General features: G+C 39.6%; 1 protein-coding gene across 6 annotated transcripts in view; it reads right to left on the minus strand.

Moving 5' to 3' along the window:
- Window positions 1–4,170: 4,170 nt before the first annotated feature.
- The window catches only part of NEDD4L (NEDD4 like E3 ubiquitin protein ligase), a 119,874-nt gene continuing 102,047 nt past the window's right edge, over window positions 4,171–21,997 (minus strand). For 5 of the 6 annotated variants that reach the window (XM_030468064.1, XM_030468060.1, XM_030468062.1 and 2 more), the window contains 13 exons: window positions 19,376–19,434; window positions 17,085–17,150; window positions 16,152–16,381; window positions 15,247–15,368; window positions 14,329–14,399; window positions 13,597–13,692; window positions 12,937–13,010; window positions 11,419–11,479; window positions 10,957–11,016; window positions 10,256–10,363; window positions 9,844–9,940; window positions 9,304–9,376; window positions 4,185–8,523 (listed from right to left, as the gene is read on the minus strand). In XM_030468064.1, the coding sequence (XP_030323924.1) occupies window positions 8,421–8,523; window positions 9,304–9,376; window positions 9,844–9,940; window positions 10,256–10,363; window positions 10,957–11,016; window positions 11,419–11,479; window positions 12,937–13,010; window positions 13,597–13,692; window positions 14,329–14,399; window positions 15,247–15,368; window positions 16,152–16,381; window positions 17,085–17,150; window positions 19,376–19,434 (1,220 nt within the window). In that variant the 3' untranslated portion in view covers window positions 4,185–8,420. Of the gene's footprint in view, window positions 8,524–9,303; window positions 9,377–9,843; window positions 9,941–10,255; window positions 10,364–10,956; window positions 11,017–11,418; window positions 11,480–12,936; window positions 13,011–13,596; window positions 13,693–14,328; window positions 14,400–15,246; window positions 15,369–16,151; window positions 16,382–17,084; window positions 17,151–19,375; window positions 19,435–21,997 lie in introns of all 6 variants that reach the window. The other variant, XM_030468065.1, reaches the window with a different exon arrangement.

The following is a 21,997-nucleotide window of genomic DNA, read 5'->3' on the forward strand; positions in this document are numbered from 1 at the left end:
CCATTGAGATAACACTGAGTAATCACGATTTCTATCTACATTATTATTAATTAATTGGAGGCAGCAAACCATCTGCATGCTTGGTTAGGGAGTAGCATGCTTTAAAACTAGCTATACAATTTTCATAAAAGTTGTTGTTCACATGTGTAAAAGCACCGGAGCAAAGGAATTTACTGGATTGGTAGGATTGTTGTCATTGTCATTGTTGGAACAAGTAGCTCCCAATTTCCTGCACTCTAGATTGCCTGGAGAGGAAGGAAATGCACAAAATATTAACTTCTAGTTGCTTCAAAGTTGCTTTTTGTTTTCATTCCTTGTAAACACACTTAAAACTAAAGATCTGTGCATCAGCATACTGAAATATTTAGAGATGCATCAGAGAAGTGTCTGCCCACTACATGTGACTAATATTTGCCAAGTATTGATCCAGTATCCATTTCTGTTGTCCTTTAGCTTTAGTCCAAGGTTCAAAGTTTATCTTTTGTTTAAAAACTGGGAGGTTGTGTCCTCCAGTTAATTCAGTAGTGACAGAGCCTATGCAGAGAACATTCATGGCACAGAGATGTGCACATAGCCACACACACAGCAGGACATAGTGAGCCTGAAAAGTGACAAAATGCAGCAAGTTAGTCCAAATTAGCAGAACAAGCAGAAGCTTCAGGTTTGTTCCACCTGTTTCTGCACAAAGGCAGCTAAAATGAAGTTGTGGTTATAACTTGTGTAATTTCATCTGGGCTAACTGGCAAGTCTAGATGGTGAAATACTATAAATAAATCTATTTACACATACAAATAAATGCTAGCTTGTCAGGGCAGCCTGGGCCAGTATTTTACCATCCTCATCATTAAACTTATCTTCCTCATGTCCAAGCCCTCCTTCAGGTCAAAACCATCATCCCTTCTGCTGTCACTGCAGGCCCTGGTAGAAAGTCCCTTCCTGCTTCATAAACTGAAAGGCCACTCTAAGGTCTCTTCTTAAGCTTCTCTAAGCTATCTCTTCTCCAGGCTGAAAAACCCCAACTCCCTCAGCTTTTCTACACAGCAGAAGTGTTCCAGCTCTCTGATAGTTTTCGTGGCCTTCTCTAGACCTCCTTGAACACTTCCATGTCTGTCTTGGGCTGCAGAGCCCAGAACACTCACCAGAGCAGAGGAGAATTGCCTCCTGTGCCTGGGCACCAGAACTCTGGGCAAAGAGTAAATTTAACTGGCATGGTTAACCTGATTGCTGTCCCTGGGAGTATGCATCATTCTCTGTTTTGTATTCCCCAAGTCTTATTTCTGTGACCTAACTCAGAAGCCAGGCTTCCTTGGTTTCAGCAAAGGTCGTGGCAACAGACTGAACAGACACCACACATCACCCAATAATTCCTTTGCAAAGTCTTCAGCTTCTGGCATGTTCAGGCCTGTAAAGCCACCAGGTGTCTGTCAGATTCTGGTGAGAGCTCCATACCTGCAAACCAATGGAAAACCAAGTACTGGTGAGGTGGTTGTTGCCTTCCTTTTTGCTTTCAGAGTGCCACAGACTGGCAGTGGCAGATGTTTCAGACAACTTCTGGGTTACTAGCAAAACCACGGTGGTGAATTATTAAAACACTTAAATTTGAAAATATTTCAGTTTGAAAAAATAAGCTACAGGTACGAATTTTTGAAGTGGTTGCATTGTTGCATGCTGCTGACAGAGAACTATCAAAGAGAGGAAAATTAACTGAAGATTAAAATAAAAAATGTATTAATACAAGGTTGAGATATGACAGGGTAAAAGATAATAGGTTTAGAAGTGTGTGCATTTGTAATGAATATACCTTATACGTTTTAAACTTGAGAGTCTAATCTGTCAGACTAATGAAACACCCAGAGCAAACAGCAGAAAATGTCAGGTAAAACCAGTGAATGTATCTCAGCAAGAATAAATTGAGTTTGAGCAAGGCTGTCAATTTAAAACTGAGGAAAATAATGAATGGTAATCATCAAGGGGTTACTTATCTGTGTCATCCTGGTACTGGAGATGTTTCACATGAGATGGTTTCTGTTGGGTTGCCACAGCACACCCTGGGGGCCTTTCTCATGGTAGTGTTATTTAGAAATGTAAAGGATAGTGGGTTTTACACAGTGTTAACCTTGAAAGGAAAGAAAAGCGTGAAATCCAGCCAAATAACAGATATTTTTTAAGAACTGCTTTTTCTGTGCAGAGAAAAAGAAGCCATCACTTCAGTAGGGCTGTGAGCTGCCTGTGAGTCGTTTGAGAGTGCCTTTGCTGGCAGAGCTCTGCCTGACTCTTGGGCTATTTTACCAGAATCTACAAATTAGATACTTGTCCAGCTGGACCTTTGATTTGATCTGGTGTCATGGCTTTTATTAATGACAATAAGCTTACAAGAGAGAAAGGGAACTGATTTGGGTAGTGCAGGATTGGTCCCTGTCAGGGGCAGGAACCAGCCAAGTTTTGGGGCTGGAAATAGGAATGACTACAGGCAGCTGCAGAGTGGTGGTGTGTAGGTTTGGGGTTTGAGTATTTGACATGGGGCTTTTTGGGTTTGTTTGTGTGATTCTCAAGGGCAACAGATCCTTCCTAGCTGTATACAACTGGCATGTAGGAAGGAGTTGCACAGGCATTCTGTTTCCACTTGATACATTCCTTTTGGTTTTCTTTGGAAACCTGCTGGATGTAACCATGCTGAAACGTTAACACACAAGTAGGTATTGCTGGAAAGATGCGTCTGTTGAGGGGCGTTTTTTTTGTTTTGAAGTGTCTTGATTAATTTGTGCCTCAGCATTACACAGTGTGTCACTTGAGGATACAAAGTAACTTGGATGCTGCTCTGTGGTGAGGTTTTTCACAGCAGCTATCCCAGGCGATTGGAGTTTTCACCTACTTGCTTTGGCTGCCCTTGTTCCTCTCCCAGTTTCTGCACACTTCCTTAAGCAGATGGGGAGTGTTGGGAGGTGTGTATGGTGCTGTAGCTTTAATTTTTTTTTTCCTGCAGCAAATTGCAGCTGAAGGTCACTGTAAGAGTTTGTTATGAGGCTCCTGATGTGTGTTAGTGCGAGTCAGACCAGTGCAGCCTGTAGGCTGTGCTCCAGGTGAAACTCAAAAGCCAAAAGACAATTTGTTACGCACTGACTCTGTGTTTATAAAGACTAAAAGGTAATTTAGTCCATCTGCAACTCTCTTAAGCACTGATAAGAGGTGAGGAGGACTTCACTGTGTTCTTGAAGTCAGCTTCTGAGTCAGAATCATAGAATCATAGAAATATCTCTTATGGTGGGCTCTTATTTAGGTTTGGGTTTCTTTGGGTGGGTTTGTTGTAGTTGGCTTTTGTTTTGTGGTTTAAGTTAGGATTAAAAGAAAAGGCAATTCTGTTTCCTTCTTCAGTACTGTTTTTAGTACTGGAACATTGGTATTTTAACACTGAAAATCAAAACAAATTCACCAAGGTGTAGACTCCTGCTCAACTTTGGCATGTTTGTTGCAAGCAGGGTATTTCCTCTGTAGTACAGACATTACTGTGGGCTGGAGAAAATGCTGCTCTGAAGAGAAATATTCAGTAAAAGTGATAGAACATGCACACTTAGTCCAAGTATGGCTTAAATGGGGAAGTTTGTAAGTGTGTGGCTGTGTGTGGTCACTGTGGAACCAGAGTTGGTGAACAGAACTTCTGGTGACAGTCTAATGGAGTGCCGCAGTTCTCCTGTCAGAAATGGTGATGGGACAGAGAGGACATGGGTCAGCAAGGAGAGGTGCAGGTTCTGTTTGTTATCTGCTGACAGGCCTATAGAGAACTCTGCACAACCAGGGACCAGCTGTTCAGACCCTCGCAGAGAAAGCTCCCTTGCCTTGTGCCTTCTGATGGGCCTGAGTCCACTCTGAGCTTTCCTCAGGGATGCACTGCTGTTCAGCTGGAAATGTGATGCTTCAGGAATGCAGGGAGGATCATGGGGAAAAACTTGGGGAAACACTTCTGCAGAAGATGAAATTTGTGGATGGTGTGTTTAATTACTTAAAAATAAATTGGGTACAGATGTGACTGCACATCTGTTCCCCAAACCACATCTCAGGTTGTGAAAACCTGACTGCAAATCCAGACCTTAATAGAGCTGTGGGGTTTTTTTTAACAAAACAAAACAAAGCTTCATTAGACAAAAGATATATTTGAAGTATAAAATGCTGTAGCTTCCATAATTCTTTATTAAATATTTAAGTTGCATCATTTCATTACAACATTTTCATTTTATCACATTGAGCTCTTGCTGTCAGGAAAACAAACTACAGTTTCTTTCACTGCTTCTCAGAAAATAAATGGAAAAATTACTTTTGTTCGTGAACAAATTCTTTCCCCAGAGTGTATCAAATCCAACTGCTTTATAGCTGCAATATTTGTGAAAATGAGCATTATTTATAAGTAATTCTTTAAAAAGAAACTTTAAGGTAGTTTAGCATGATTTTGAATAGCCTTCTAGTATGAGGTGATTTTTGTATATATAAAAAACCCACAAACCAGTTAATTTAATCTGGAATGTTTTGACTCGTTTGCATGTTTGCAAGTATTAATAATCTCAATTTTAAATTTGGTTCAGAATTTATGTTAAAAAACACTGAGCATAGCAACATCATTTTCTGGAGTTTTCCACTTGGGTTGTGAGAATCATAACCTCCTTAGTGCTGCGGGGCAGGGGCAGATCTGCAGGGGAGGTGGGCAGCTCGACAGCAGCTTTAACTCCAGCAGAACAGGTTTGAGAGAAATGCAACACAGGTACTGCTGGATACGACTGCACACTGTTTATATTTTTACAGCTTCATATTAAGAATGAAGGAAAACAGAAAAAAACAAGCATAGTTTATGTGAAAATAATGTAGAAAAGGAAAAAAACCTGACATGTAAAGGGAGGATGAGTGTGGACAAGCAGTGGTTAGAGGTATGTGTGGACAGACACAGGACAAACATGGTGTGTGCTGATGGTGAGAGCGTCCCGTGGCCTAGAACATTAATATGGTTAGATTCCAGTTTTTAAGCTTTCTGTGTATTCTAAACGTGCATCACTTCTTAGTGCAACATCATAACAGATGGGTGAAGACTGCAGGGTTTTGTCTTCTTTGTCATTTTACATACAAAAAGGAAAAGTTTTATTAAAAATGTGTATTTTCATTTTTTAATCTTTTAAAATGTCTGATCAGGTAATGTTCCTTTTTTTCTACTCTACCTACTGATAATTAGTCCTGGCAATCACCTGGGTATGATAAAAATGTTATCTCTTTGGTAACTGCAGCCTAACATGGTGCAGAGCTGTGAGACTCAGTGTGAGCAGGAGAGGAGAGATGCAGACTGTACTGTGACTGGAATTTTTATGAATTATTTTGCCTTAAGGCTTCTGAGGAGCAGGCAAGTAGTGGTTTAGGTACTGCCTTTAGAATTACCACTTTTTAATAGAAAAAGTAGCTGAATAGAACATTTCAAAATACTGTTGGGTCATTTTGTGGTGCAGAGGCTGAAGTATCAGGACTGTGTTGAGAAAGGCACAGCACCATAGTGCAAATTCAGCAGGAATGTTAGCAGTTTGTGTTGTAGCTGCATTATAAAATCATTTAGCTACATTTTTTTTTCCTAGACAGATTTTTTTTTTCATTCCTCAAGGTATTCAACTATTTTAGTTGATTGTAAGAAAGCCTAAATTGCAGCATGAGCTGTACAGGGGTGACAGGGAGTTGTGTGTTTGACCTGGCAAGTCAGTGATGCCTGGGCTGGGTCAGGTCTCATGGTGTTGTACTAGAAGCTGCCACCCTCCAGACAGACCCTCAGGGACTCTGCTGGCATTTAATATCAAACTGTTTCCTAAAAATTAAAACCTCTCTCAAGTAAACTGCATCAGTCCAAATGCACATTAATTACAATCCTAATACAAATTTGTATTGCTGTTTTAATAGTGAATTTACATAGTGAATAGTGAATATTGAATAGTGAATGCTTCTGGAGTGTCTTTAGGTTTGTGAGCTAAGTGGAGCTGAGCAGGATGGATCCAAAAAGATGTTAAGACAAACCATTCTTAATTTCCTTTAAAAAGAAAAAAAAGAATCCAAACTACGAAGATTTCCCTTCTAGCCAGATGTGACTATGCATTTCCAGGTAGTGGAAAGGGCTCTGATGCAGGTAGGGGTTGGCAGACCTGTTCTAAAGGATGAGGGGAAGGACCAAAGCAAAATCACAGGAGGAATGTAAGATTCCCAAACATAGCCTGACCCTGGTTCTACCTCCTTGCACTACTGCTGGGTCACAGCCTCCATCTACACGAGGTCACGTTTCACTGTCACAACCAAGTGTCTCAGGTGTTCTTACAATTCTGATACCTGGCACTGGATATGAACAGAGCCTGCAGCTGCACCAAAAATCCTCCAGGCTAAGACAGGAAGAAAACTAATCTTGGAGCATGGAGCTTCCCTTAAGGGACCTCAGGTTATAATGACTGACCTTAATATGGGAAAGGGCAGGGGCAGCACCTCGATGTACCTGCACATCTCCACCTTCCCATGCTCCTTCCCACAGCCCCACAAGCTGTGGGATGCTGCTGGGGTGTTTCTCTAGCAACTCAGACACAGTCCACTTTCTCCTCCAGCTCACTCAACAAACAGAAAGGAATCAGAAAACAGAAAGGTCAGAAAGGAATGTCAGGAGACATACTGAACAGAAACCAAATCCTAAACTGCACTCAAGTAATAACATAACCTTCCTTGTGCATCTATTAGCTTTTCACACTTTTTTTTTCTGAATATTACCAGCATTAGGGCTTCTTTCCAGCCTCTTCAGGTGCAGTGTCACTGTATTAAAGGCTCTGCAGAAGGGCTGCTGGCTCCTGGCTGTAGGCTGCATGGGGCAAGGGCAGGGCTACCAGAGCTGCTGGCAGTAAGTGCTGTTCTGTTCTAGCACACGGTGTCACCTCGCTCCACGAGCATTAACAGGGTTCCTGGGGAAAAGCCTCCCTGCAGGCAGGTAGGTGGGCATGACCTGGAGGTGAAATTGGTGAAGCCATGCCCTCAAACTTACTTGGGAGGCACTGGAACCATTTCACTTCCGTGGATGAAACAGAAATCTTTCACTTTTAGTCTGTCACAAAAGAGATGCAACTTAGACATTATAGTTTAAGCATGCAACATGTCAGAAGTAACAAAATTGATTAGATAGCAGTGTATATTAAATAAATCTTTGTGATTAAGTAAAAAATAAATCACAAAAACAATTGCCGAGGAACATGTCTGCAGGCTCAGCTCAACATCTGTTTTGTTGTTTGTTTTCTTTTATACATCATCAGCAGCCAAATTCACAATTGATAGATATTGCACCAGAAAGACATGTGCAGTAAGAAGGAATATAATCACATTAATGTTTATGATAAAAAAATGGATATGACTCCCATGTGTTACATAAAGTGCCTTTAGAGTTGGTGCAGTTAGAAACAAACAAAAAAACCCCCCGTTGTTACTTAGATATCAATAGCAAATGCATACAAATAGGAGACAAACCAGACCTGTTTGCTATAGTGCCAGATCACATAGTGCCAGGTTTAATTCAAAATGCCTCCATTGCAAACAGTTAAGAGGAAAGGGTAGTAAAAGAATCACTGTACAAAGATGACAGGGTTAAGCATATTTTCCTAAAATGATTAATGCCAACCCTAGCCCCAAATGCCTTTATAGTACATGTAAATATTACCAATAATGAGGCAATTTCTTTACTGAACCATGAGATTTGGCATGCTATATTATGATTCTCCTTTGACTTGTAACTATTATCATATTTATACAAAAAATGCAACATCCAGTCCATACTTCTGGACACAGAAAAATATTTATGTGCTCAAGGAAGAGAGTTGCTCTCGATACACAGCCCACGTTGAGAACATTTCCAACATAGCTTTCTCCTCCTTTCTTAATGGTCTGGGAACACAAGGCTCAAAATGTGCTTTGAGGAAATGACACTGGCATCAAGTCTAGTATGAAATTAAGAAAAATGCTCATTTTTCCAAGTATATGATATTTAATGGTAATGAAATAAAATCTGAAAATGTCTAAATCAAAAAGTAAACATGAGTTGTAATACTATACCTGTAAAATGATTAATTCCATTCATTGTCATTAGAAATTATGTAAAATATTTATTAAGGTCTTTGCCTACAGAGGCACAACATAAATAGAGTAAGTCCTGCTGAAATGTGACCAGAGTTCATGTGAAGCAGTTGGTGATCTGTGGAAACGTCAGAAAAGCCACCCAGGGGTGACAGCTCAGGCATCTGGGTTCAGGCAACTGCACGGCTGAAGGGTTTGCTCCGTGAACCTGCGCTGTGCAACTGTTCTGCCAGAGTCACTCCCAGGCTGTCAGGCAAACGCAAAAGTGCGAGCAGAACTTGCTTAAAGGAGGGGAAAAGGTCAGTGTTTTAATCCACACCTTCAAATCCTTGAGCATTTTCAACTGCCATAAGGAGCTTCTCTCTCAAATCTTCAAAAGATTCATAAAGAGGTAAATCTAGGCGGTTAAAGCTGAAATTTAGAAGAAAAAGATTTGTTTAATAATCAATTGAAAAGCACTTACTGTAAGGAAATAGACAAGGTTAAAGAATTTGGGAGCCTTAATAGAGAATATATCTTAGTGTCCACATGGGGGCAATCCCCAGGGTGTCCTTTGCAAACCTTCCAAATGCTGGTGCTCCCTACAGATCACCCCAACACAATGAGCTGTCAGAAATAACTGTGTGACATCTCATTAGAGCTGGAAGTGGCAATTTCTTAAAAACCACCAGACAGCCCCCTACATCAGCATATTTACTTAACTCAAACCATTTCCTCTCTGTCAAAAGGCTGGTTTTGTAAGGCTCAGCAAAGGCTTTCTAAATGTATAGGATAGGGGGGAAAGAAGAATAAACACCTAAAAGAAAGTCTTGAAAATGTCCTGTACAATCTAACAGGCAATTGAAATGTAAAGAGGATGGTTTAGTTTTGGATGTGTTTGGTTTTTGTTGTTGTTTGGTGGTTTCTTCAGAAGTAAAACTTGATATATATCCATATATCAATGCTCCCATCCTGGGGTATGCTGGAAGAGAAACTGGGCTGCTCTGTGACCCAGTGTCCTCACACACATCACACTGTGCTGTACCTCAGCTGGTGAACACATGGCTGTAGGTTTCAGAGGATCCCATATTATAAAATTTGTATAATCCAGGGCTAAAGTATGTTAGAGACAAGCACAGCCATCAGTTTCCCACTTCGTTGGCAGTGTAACAGTGCAACAAGGCTGTATAATTCTATGCTGTTATGACTTACCACGTGTGAGCTCTGGGCAGTTTATCAGGACTTCCCCATTGCTCTATTGTAAACAGCTGAGGACCATTTGAACCTGGTTGGAAATGAAAATCATATGAAATATCAGTTGCTGGACACTACAGAGGCTTTGTAAACATTCTTTTCAACATTAAGTGCTCGCATCAATTGGAGGCTGTATTTTTCAACTGGTACAAAATATGTGGTACAAACTCTCTTAAAATGGCATTAAGCAAATAGAAGTGTGGTTATTTATTTCCAAGCCCTCTTAGCTTGTTAAGTTTATCTGAGTACCTGTGTAGAGTGTGTAGAGTATGTGTAATGCACAAGAAGTAATTAAGATTGAAAATTGAAAAAGTTGTTAAACACATATTGATTGCTCTTCTTCATGTGAGATGGGTATGATTGCTGTTGCCAGCCCAGATTTTTCCTGTGGGAGCTAGGAGAGAGCCAATGTAAGGCTGATGGTGCACAAAACCTCCCTGCTCCTCACTGTGCTGCTGGCAGCCAGGAGGAGGATTCCCCATGCCCAAGGGAGCTCACCGTAGAGTTCAGCAAATCCGTTCATAGGCACACGTGATGTCCCCGTCACGAACTGCAGCAGCCGGATCCGCTTCTCGGCATCCATCAGGAGAACAGCCTGTTGGGAACACACACAGTCACTGCCTTCCTGCAGGCACACCTGCCAGTGCCATTGTTGAAAAAACCCAAACCTGAGTGAATTATCCTTTGCAGCAGCCTGTGGACCTGTGAGCAAGGTGACACAGGTCCCAGCCTAGGGATTCTCTTATTAAACTCACAGAAAACTGAGTCTACTTCTGGTGTAGTCTCTCATGAGTACCCCAGATGTATTTATCTTCAGCAATTTTCATGAACAAAAAAAGATTTCTTAACAGACTCTGCAAAACAACAGGAGAACTCTAACTTCAGGAACAGACAGGGAAGCCAATATTACCTTCCAGAACCACTGGATAACGGGATGATTTGGGCAGTAACCATTTTTGTAGATTGTATGTTGTCTCCAGTCATTAACATCAACATCGCCAAGGCCACACATCAGTAACTGCGCATGGAAGCAAATCGTTAGGCTGTGAATCCAAGTGTGTGTTGTGTTTCCCTGCACACTTCACCAGAAAAAACAGGTTATGCTTTCCCGCTGTGTCTGACCCTTTAACCAGCCAAAAACTACACCTGTAAATGGCAGTGTAGAGTCAGACCTTCTCCTCAGGAGAACGCTCAAAGAGGGGCTCATTTTACTGGAGAAACACTGTACACTAGGGTGTGCGTGTGCTTTGTGCAGCAGCATCTGTGATGGCATTTCACTCAAAATATGACTGCTATAGCATAATTGCATTAACTCCAGAAGATCTTTTAGATCCCTCCAACCCAAACCATTCTAGCATTCTATGATGTCAGTAACCTACTTACATGCTTTTATATGTGTGTACTCAACTACCTCACTGAATAATTAAATTTTTTGTGCTTTTATGTGATCAACAGATTTATGACTTAGGGAGAAAAAGCTGATTTCCCACTACAGGCAATCTTTATCTGCAAATTCACTTATGATGAGTAAGTGCTGAGTGGTGAGCCTAGAACATGATGCATCTTTTTGTGATGATCTGTTGTGTCTGGATATCAATTAAGCAAACTCACCTCTAGTTCATTTTCATCAAAAATTTTAATCAGATCAATAGGAAGAAGTTCCGTGAATCCCTAGAAGAAAGCAAAGTTAAGATAAAATTCTCATACCACATAAAATTAGTTTTTATCTAACAGGATCTTTGGCTCCAGGGAACCTAGTTGAACAAGAGAGGACAAAGAAGGGTTTTTAAGCTCTTGCTGAATTACAAGTCCCTAATTAAAAAACAAACAAACAACTAAATTATTTCAAGCTCAAATGATTTCAGCTTGAAAGAGAATGACCTCATTCTCATAATGCAGATTCATATATTCTTATACAAGGTAAAATTAACATCACAAACCCAAAGCATCCCAGAACTTGTGAGGTTATGCAAAGTTTCCCACTCCCTTAATGCAGACACTGATGTACAAGAAGATGCATTGAAAATAATAAGGTTTTTTGAGAAAAAAACCCCCAAACTTAAAGAACCTTACCTCCAAAAAAGCATTCATTTGTTTTTGAACTCTGTTTACAAACCTCCACTGGATGACCAGGCTATAGCAGAGAAACAGAAAAGCAAACTCATTAGGAGACTGCAAACAAAATGCTTACAGCTACTCGCAGCCCCTAGCAATGTGAGTCTCACAACTGCAGCCATTTCCCTGCCACCCTCTGACCTTAAGGAAACTCAGCAGCTTTTTGTTAACTGCTGAAATTTATTCATGTGACTGATTGTTGTAGAAAGGAACAGTGACTGTGAACAAGTTACAGTATGAATATTTTCACTTTGGTGTGCAACACAAGCTCTACACAACAAACACCTCCGTGCTCTGTAGCTGTGACTTCTCTACATCACCAGGAGTTTTTAATGTGTGGCTGTCATGTTGCCCGATATGAACCTCCCTGTTGCTATGGAATGAATTTGGGGGCTGCCTGTGGGTTGGAAGAACCTGCAAATCTGCACTGGGTTTTGTTTCTTTCTAAACGGGGCTGGAATCCAGACTCCAGATGATGTATTTATTTACTGTTAGGATAAGGGACCTACGTGACTAGACATTTTAGTCTTCTAGAGCTCTGAATAACAGTTCCCAATGAAATCTACCAACTCTGAGGATAGATTTAATTACATATAATGGCCTGCCTATAAATAGATCAATATATTGGTGAATAAAAAGTACAGTAACAAGGGTTTGTGTGTAAAGGCCAACCACCTGCAGCACCAATACCTTACAGTTTCTAGAATGATGCTCTAGAAATCCACTTCCTTTTCTGATGAAGTTTGTTTCACTTCTAGTTTGCATGAATACTGTTTTCTCACCTTTAATTAGAGGCACTAATTAAAAATGCCAGCAAGTATAGTTGAATTTATTATTTTACATTCTAGTAGGCAGAAAAACTGAGGAAGTTTAAGATTAACTGCTTAAACATTTACAGAGTTCCTGGGTTCTTCCTTGAATGAAGACCACAAGGGTGAGCAAACACAACCTTCAGATAGCAACCTTCTCTAGATACAGCTCAGTGTTCAGATCTGCACTGTTTGTATTCTGCAGCCAAGCAGTTCCTCAGGGAATCCTGCCAGCCCCAGAGTGGGAATTCAGCCCTGCTCTGGAAATTCCCTGGCTGGGCACTTGGACAACCACCAAAAGCTAGCAGGGAACTGGGCAGAGGTGCTGTGTCCCCTTCAGCAGGGTGAGGAGGGCATCGTAAAGTAGTGTAGATGCAGATGTCTGCATCTCATCACTTGAATGTTCCTCATGCCTAACCAGCAAGAAAAGAATTTCCTATTATGTCACAGACTCCCCTCAGTAGTGCAATTCATAGAACAGCAGCAGTTAAAATTCAAACTTTCTAGAGATTAGGGTATAAACAGTGTTAAGAATAAGGTTTCTTTTGAAAGGATCTCTGACAATCTATTGCTCTGTAAACCACAGTAACTGCAGGAGGGTAACTTCGAAGACAAGTACACCTGTGCTTGCTTACACTCAGGATGAATCCCATAAATGTATACGTACTCGATGTATTCCCTTTTGTTTTCATTTGTTACCATGATTTCTGACCCATTTGGCTTCAGATCGACTTGATATGTCTGTATTTTGAAAGAAAAAATCCCAAAACACAATAGTCATTATGATTTCAGGACACATTTCTCAAAATCCACTCTCCTCGAGCAGAATTTTATACATAGTAATAAGAAATTATTATGCTGATGAGATGTTAAAACATTCCACATTTAAAGATGTCATTGCTAGGAACAAATTATAATATGGTCACTTATATGACTGAGCCCTTGATCAGAGTGAGCAAACCATTCCAAAGAAAACTTTCAGTCCTGAACAGCAGGTTCCTTTGGGTAAAGAAAACATACTCCATTTTGGTAAGGGTAGAATGCCTTAAAAATTTAAAATGCCTTTTAATTTTTCAAAATGCTTGGGAAAAACCCCACCAACTTTAAATCCACAGGGAAAGTCTTTTGTACTTTTACAAAAGAGTAAAGCAGAAAACCAAAAACAGATTACAGATATGGTTAAGTACAGATTTGCTGAGGATGATGTGCAGTTTAAGACTGAAAAAAACAAATTCATTACAGTTCAGAAGAAACTACAGCAAGTAGGTTTTTTGGCAGTAAAAACTATTGTGATGGAGATATAGACTTGAGGGTAACCTTGACATACCTGTCCAAAGTTTTCCTCATCTATGCAAAACATGAGATCCAACTCTGTAGGATCATTTTCCAGGATCCACTTCAGAGAGTTGTAGTATTCACTGTCCTACAGCAGATTATAATTAAAGTTTGAAAAGGTGAACATTGAATGCATAGTTTAAACCAAACAAATAAAACCATTTAGAATTAGAACTGCAAGGAGCTGGAAAAGATGAGAATGAATTTATTTAATTAATTTATAACAGGTGCTGTACAGCAGGTCAAGATAAGATTACTTTATTAATATATAGTTTAATATATTGTTTTCCTAGATGCTGCATTTTTAGATTCATGTAACTTTTCTGAATTAACTTACAATTGCATTGTCATGCAACACAATAAATTGTCTCTACGTCTGTTAGGTATGTATGTAAATAACAATGTTGGTTAGAAAGTATCTCCTTGATAAAATTGTACACTCTTTCCAACACAATTTATACACCACTGGAAAGGCTGGCAGTGTCATTACGTTGTGTTTCTCACTGGCATACTCACAGCTCTTCTCCTCCTCACCACTGTTACTACTGAAACAGCTCTCCTAGCAGGGACAATTTGTTTTTTCACAAGAGTGTGTATGTATCTGTCTGAAGCTGCTGCAGCTCAGACCTTGTGTTTTCCACTAAGCAATTTGTTGGAATTGTAGCTCGTATAAATATCCCCACATGTAATTGCCAGTGCTGGTAGGGTTTAACTGTTAGCTTACCACTGACTCCATGTCTTTCAGAGTTATTTGTTTGCCCAGCATCATCTTGTAAAAGGGTCTGATGAAGAAGCCTGAAAGAGAGGGAAGGGTGTTACTGCCATGGGGCTGCATTTTCACCTTACGCACAGATACAGCTGCTCAGGAAAGATGCCACGGTGCTTCCTAGTGTGTCAGCAAGGAGGAAACCTCCTGAAAGTAACTGCTGTCACTGCTCCAGTTAACACAGCAGGCTCATTTCTACTCAGGCACAGAAAATCCAGTTTTTTGAGTACAGGAATTATGCCATTAGATGCTCAAACATTAATGGTAGAGGGAGACAAAACATGGGGAATTAAGCTCAAGGTGCTCTGATCCACTTAAAATTGCCATTCTTTTTTTTCAAAGGAGATGCTGGAAAAATAGGATGGTAAACTTCCTCTTCTAATATGCTGCACTATTGCTAACTAAAAATAGTCCATTTATATTATTTACTTGCTAGCTTACTGCAGGATAAATAATAAAGTTCAGCAGAAATATCTTCTCATTAAATCATTCAGTAATAATTTTACAGATCAAAATATGCTGCAGTTGACACCCACGCAACTGCTTTGGCTGCAGGTTTGCATGAAAATGGCTGATACAAATGAAGTGATTTTCCTTTAGGGATAGATATTATTTAGCAATGCTGATTTCTGTAGTTTCAACATAACTGGAGAAAGAAGCAAAACGTTATATGAAACATATTTGTCAAGACACTATAAAGTTTGAATCATCATTCAGATCAGGAACACAATTTCCAGCAGTTCTAGTTCCATTACTTTCTCTCAGCTCTTGTCTCCAGAAACACTGCACCCCAAAGCATATGAATTATTGAAGTGATTTATGTAATTTCATAACAGTGCAGTAGCAGGAGCACAGCCACACAGTGTGAGCACTCACCATCCAACAGCTTCCCATGATACACTGCCAGACCAGCCACCCGGCCAATGAATGTGAAATATGACAGGTGATCTTCATTACAAAGACCTGAATTAGGATTAATCTGAAGTGTATAGTTGTCCCTTTTTTGGGGAAAGAAAAAAAATATCAAAATAACCAAGTCTTTAAATATACAGATACTCATATGTGTTAATAAATAACTTGGGCTTAGGGCCATTCTTGTTAATTTTTTTAGCAGTAAAATTTATCCCTGTGCTCGTCACCAGCAGGACCTGACAGTCTGTGGGCACCCTGTCCTAACCTAAAGGATAATCTTTATGATCATAAAGATTATCTGAGACTAAAGGTAAACGCAGGTCCTGCTGTGGGGTAGCAGGATTCACCCGTGGCACGTGTGCTAACTCCTAAAGGACACACCCTGGCACCACTGACAACAATTTTGTCATCAGTGGCATTTCAGCTTAAGCTTTTGCTTCTGTTCCTGCTGGGCTTGATCAGTCACTCTTCCCAGGCAAATTTCAGGACTCAAAATGTTAGGATTCTCTTTTGCAGTAGCTGCTTCTAGTTCTTAAATTATCTGAAGGTACTGGAGAGGAATAATGCAGAAGCCCATGGTACAACTGCCCTAGGATAAAGAACATTTTCTTACTAGTATCTTAAACTGCACATAAAAATTGCACTTCTGCTGCAAGCAAGGCAATAATGAATATTGTCTTAATAATGGAAATGGCTTCCAATGACAAACTGAAAGGTTCTCTGAAAAGCAGATAAGGAATTTGTCTGGTAAGAATGCATCCTGGTGCCCCACAAGGGATGTTCCAACTACTTTCCAGTCTAAGCTTTGCCTCTTATGCAAAATCTGCTGTGCATATCCCTTATGAATGGAAATATTGTAATGTACTTACGTTGCTGAATATTCAAAAAGACCATAATAGGGATTAAACATCTCCTTGGATAAGAGAAAAAACCATTCTCTCGCCACACCTCCATAGTCAAGTCCTTTTTCAGACTCAAATTCAATCCAGAGCCTGGCTTTTAGTACATCAGGTCTCTTCACAGACATGATTCTTCTGTAGGACTCCTCAAAAATATTATTTCTGTGTAGTTTCATCTCAAATCTGTTTGGTATATCAGCCTATGTGAAAGCAGATCATATGATACTTGTTAGTCTCAGTAAGTAGCTCTTCAGGTGAATTACTGATCAGTGCTAATAACTAAATGTCAGAGCAGACACTTGATGTATAACGTTTCTCCTTATTTTTGTTTTCCAGTGCTCTCTAAGTCTGCAAGTTGACAACACACAGTGAACCAGGTAAGTGCCCATTTAGTGGCTCCAGAGATTTCCATGAACTTTAACAAAACAATGAAATTAACAAGAAAAATAAGAAACAAACAATAAAAAATGAAAGAATGGTTGATATTACTATTTTTAAGGACATTGTAGCTTAAACTGGTAACAAACACACAAGATTTATGCAACTGCTTCCCTCACATACCTGTAAAGGCCAGGACAGTTTCACAACAAGAACACCTACAGCACCACACACACCAGAACTGGGATGCAGAGGTGTAAATAAAGGAGAACAGGGCTACCAAAATATTTCAGAAGTCCTGTCTGAACAGGAGAGAGCTGACACCCATTGTGATTCGGGCCAGAGGGCTGAATACTGAACAGAGAAGGGAGAAAGCTGACTGGATGAACAGGTAAATGTGACTGTTTGAGCCAGGGATGCTTTTCCTGATAAAGCTGACTTCAAACAGCTGTTGCAGAAGGTTTCCTTTTTCCTGACAATAAATAAGTGTTCACTGTGTGCACACAGCAGCACGGTTCTACTCACTGGTTTCTTTAACTTCTTCCGGAAATAGTCATACTTCTGCTTGAACTCCCTGGAATATGGAACTGCCTGTCAGGGAGAGAATCAGAAGCACAGATTATTCCATTATTCCACAGATCATTTAGCAGTTTGATATGCTGACATGATTCAAACAAAAAAAGACAGGCTACCTATGTATGCATGCCATACATTCATCTAATAAAACCCACTGTGCATGAAATACAGCAGCCAAATTTTCCCATTTCTCAGTGTGTAATTTGAATTAAAAGGTATTAAAACTTTTGACTCAGTTCTTCTGTCTATCAACTACTTACCTGCATTTTCTTCCTTCAGAAATAGAGAAAAAAGAAATTTAACATAGACAAAACCCCTGGGATGTGTTGCTGACATCCATGCACCTCCTTAGGACATAACAAGCATGCCAAGTGATGCTGGATTTTAAAAATATGTTAGCACACAATCACTACCACAAAAATGTGTTAGCACAGGATACAGATTTGCACAGCTGAATGTGCTAAGCAGTGTTAGGTGTGACTCAAAAGATGAAAATTCAAAGAATTTTGAAAATGAATTTAAGAAGCAATTGAGGGGCTCAGTGAAGCCCCACATGACCAACAAGCAAGAAAATAAAAACAAAACCTCAGATGAAGTGTGGGGTTTTTTGGGGAATGAAATAGTGATTTTGAATTTGACAGGACTTTGTTCCCTGGAGGCTGAATCACTAATTGCAAAGCTATGGTTCCAGTTCAGTTTCTGGGATTTTGTGGGAGGGACAGTATGGGCTGGTCTCCAATAGATTCATGATCAGCTGTAGATGAGAGCAGGAGGTGGAAATATTTCTGTGTGAGTTTTGTGGACAATGAGACATGAAAAATAATTTAAGAAAATCAAACTAAATCAGTTTACTCTGATGATAATATGACATTACTACAGCCATTAAATAATTTTTCAAGGTTTCCACTGTACAATGCAATTTGAGTAGCTCTTTGTTTTTGTCATGGCATCAAAAATACTACTGAAAATATTAAGATGAATCCTTTATGCTTACAGGGCTGTAAAATGGATTTGGTCTTGCTTTCTCTTTAAAAATCCCAAACAAATGCACAAATAACTGTTATTTACTAAATGGGATCACTATTGACCCTTATTATCTTGAAACAAAGTTTCCCAGATAGTATCTCATTTCTGCTTAACATTTCTGGGAAAATAAGCATTAAGAATTTGTACAAGGTACTCTGTGTCAGAGTATTAACTATGTGACAAATGGATAAGTCAGTTCAAAAGCAATTATGTTCAAATAAGTGATTGCTATTAATTTTATTAATGAACAAGAGCAACAGGAATTACACCATACAGTAGTTCATCTGCTGTATCCTGGAAGCCTTAAAATTCTTGAGGTTTTACCAAAAATAAAAAAGTATTCTTGGTGCCTGGAAATCCCTCAGGGCTGAAAGTCTGCTCACTCAGGATACCATGAAGTGGCATCAACCAGCAGGGAGAGGTCAAAAGCTAACGGTACATATTAAATGTTTTACTATTCTGATATTGAATTTAAAGCATGTATTTCTTTTTCTAAGGGTGATATTCTGAAATCTCTTGGTTTATCTGCAGAAAATTTTATGTCTTTTAAAACTGAGAGACCAAATTTCTATCCTTTTTATACTCTGCAGCCACACAGTCCCAACTCTCCCATTTTGAAGGGAAGCAGGTTTTTACTCTCCAGGAATCTAAAAATTAATAGCACTGTGTCTCAGCTCAGTAAAACTCTGTTGTCAGTAGTGACCCACAGAATGGCTAAATATGAACCTTTCTCCCACACCTTAAAACCTCCCTAAAACCTTGCAGTCCAGTATTCAGCACACTTCATCTGAAATTTCCAAGTGCTTCCAACCTCATGATTCAGAGCAGACACATTCCCTTCATACAGTTTACTGCTGAAACATGCTATTTTAACACAATGGAGGAATAAAAGATAAAGATTTAATATTGTTTGTTCCATACGAAGTCATTTACAGTATAAGCAACTGTGGAGAAATTAAAAAAACCCCCACAACTGAGGAATATTTGACACTTACATTACTATAGATGTAGTTTATTTGAAATAACATTTTTTAACCTCAATCTGTTTTGACTGCTGCACATCTACTGCCCAAGAATGTTTCCTAGACACTCCAGGTCACAGAACAGGAGATCTGGGGACCGGGCATGACCTGCTGCTCAGCAATGCCTCCTGCCTCTTCCAAATCTATGTGAGTCACAGCATTTAATAGGAAAAAAAATACAGCAGTACTTACTGGGCCAGTGATTGCTGGGTTCTGCAGTCTGGGGTCTTCCCACTGGGTAATTTTGTTATCTGTAAATAAAAAAAGGAATTCTATCATTACTTCTCTGGTGTGGCACTGAGGACGTATGTTGGTTTTATATCCCTGCAACTGTTTTTCCTAACATTTCTACAACTTAGTATTTCAGGGTTAGAAAAGGCTGCATTCACCCACCTACATCAAAACCCCATCACACTGTTTAGTTGAAAACACTCACTCAAAAATGCAAAACTACAGCAGAATCCAGTGCATCTACACTGCTTGTGTTTCAGCTGTAGCAGTAAACACGTTCTGTTTGGACACAGTCTGGGATTCAACTCATACTAGAAATGCACAGACTTCATGCCTGAAAGGTAAAGAAATCCAAAAAACTTTGCCAAATGAAAGACTGTTGACTTTTTTAAAGTTTTGCATAAAGACAGCCAAAATCTGTAATACTTTTAAAGGACAGCCTGTACTTCAATTTGGAAGGAGTTAACATCTCTGAAAAAGAGAAACTCCTAGGCATTGGCAGGACCATTACGGGAGGCAGAACCATCTGGTTACAGAACTAGAGCCCATTTTGAGCAAAGGAGACTTTGGCAGTAACACACAGAGTCCACTTTTCATCTACAGGGTCTAGGAGCTCCATGGGGTGGTATGGTGAGGTTATACAGGACCATGGTGAGACTCTCTCTGCCTCCAGACAACTGCTCCTCACAAGATTCTGAACACAACAGAATCACAACAAAACGATGATGTTGCAACAGTAAGACAACGCTCCAAAACCCTAACTAGATGGCACCTGCAGTGGCAAGGGTTAAAGTAATCAATTTCCTTCCCTGAAAGGGTAATAACAACAAGACATTTGCTTGCTAGGTGCACTGCTTTGATTGTGTAATGCTACTATTAAGATAGCAGTTCAGATTTTAGTATTTGTAATTGTTGGGTTTGGGAAGAAAGATACTAAGTTTCATGAACATTGTTTTTATGGCTGCTATTGGTAAAGCAAAAAACCAAACCCCCTGACATTAAAACACAAAATGTTTCATATTTCTACAGCTGGAAAAAACCTGTAAGTTTTGAGCAACCCAAGGTAGCTTTAAAATGGACTGGGATCTGAAAGGTGACATTCATTAAGTGTTAACTGAAGAAAATTCAAAAAGATGAGAAGCACATTTAATCAAATTTGATCTATCAGTTAATATTAAAATGCTATTTGATTTTCCTTTACATATTAAGGCTACTTAGTGCCTATCAAAGTGCAGCAGGAAAGCTGTTAGGCTGACAGCTCCAGAACCCACGTGAAACCCACAGACCAGAGCCTGCCAGGAAGCTGTGGTGCCTCCTCTGTCCCTTCTCCTTCTCGCTTCACCTTGGCTCATTTTCTTCTACAAGGAAACTGTCTATATACCAATTAATTTCTTGTACCTACTTGCAACTGACAGCCACACATCATGGTGATAATTGTCTACCAAGAAAAGAATAATAGAACTGGAAATTACTGAAAGGTTGTCAATTCTTTCTTATTGTCTTACTTTAGGGTGTACAATATTACTGACAAATCTTTGATTTTTCCCCAGAATATTTCAGTGAGGAGATCAGAAGGATTGCTTCAGGCCTTACTGAAGACACTCCTCTTGATGCCTCACAGAATGAGTTAACTCATGTCCAGCTGATGATATTTTTCATGCCCTTTTCAACCAAAGTTCTGTTAATTTTTCCCATTCTGAGTAATATTTTGCAACTCTTATTAAGCAGCATCCTATTTCACATGACAGTGACCCTTTTCTCATCCTGTTACAGTGAGCACCTCTCACCTCTCCTACACTGTTGTTTCCTAATGAACTAATTCTCCCTAATTCATTGGTCAAATCCCTGATGAATATATTGAAGAATGGTGGATCCAAGACAGACTTTGAGGGGAACCCCTTTAATGTGTCCACCCCTCTGTCAGTGAGCCACCAATAGCTATTGTGAGTACAGCTGGAAAACCTTTGTGTTTTCCTTCATGGTACAGGTAGATCTTTCTTTCCTGCAAGGCTCCTATGAAACGCAGAGGTGTGTCCCTGTTACAATGAACAGAGAACACTCTTTTATTAATGGATGCTAAGTAATGCTGAGCTAAGGACCAACCTTAGAGAAGGTTTAATTTCTGATTAAAAGATTGACTGCTGCAGAAATTAGAACTGTTTACAGTTAAAATCTAAAAAATTTCTATTTTCAGGCAACAAGTGATGCCTACATGACTTTAGCAGTACTTTGCTTTACTGGTCTGTATGGCATGCTTAATAGCAGTTAGTGTTGCTCCACAGGAGAGGGCTTCTGGGCTGGTTCCATTGGACTTTTTACAGTTAAAAAATAGGACAACAGTTCTGGATAGTTATGCAGAAAAATTACAAAATGGACCTGGGGAACCAGGAAATTAGTAGGAGCCAACTCTGCCAACATTTTAAAATATATATATAATAAAAAATATATATTTTAAATACCTTGTATTCTAATAATGAAACTGACAACATTTGTTGCATCTTAATTGTTGCAGCAGAGAATGAAATGATGGCCAGTCTATCCCAGGAATGGACTACTGAGTGTTTTTTAATGATTTAATAATGT

Source organism: Calypte anna, chromosome Z (genome assembly GCF_003957555.1).
Source record: "Calypte anna isolate BGI_N300 chromosome Z, bCalAnn1_v1.p, whole genome shotgun sequence".
Classification (NCBI taxonomy): Eukaryota; Metazoa; Chordata; class Aves; order Apodiformes; family Trochilidae; genus Calypte; species Calypte anna.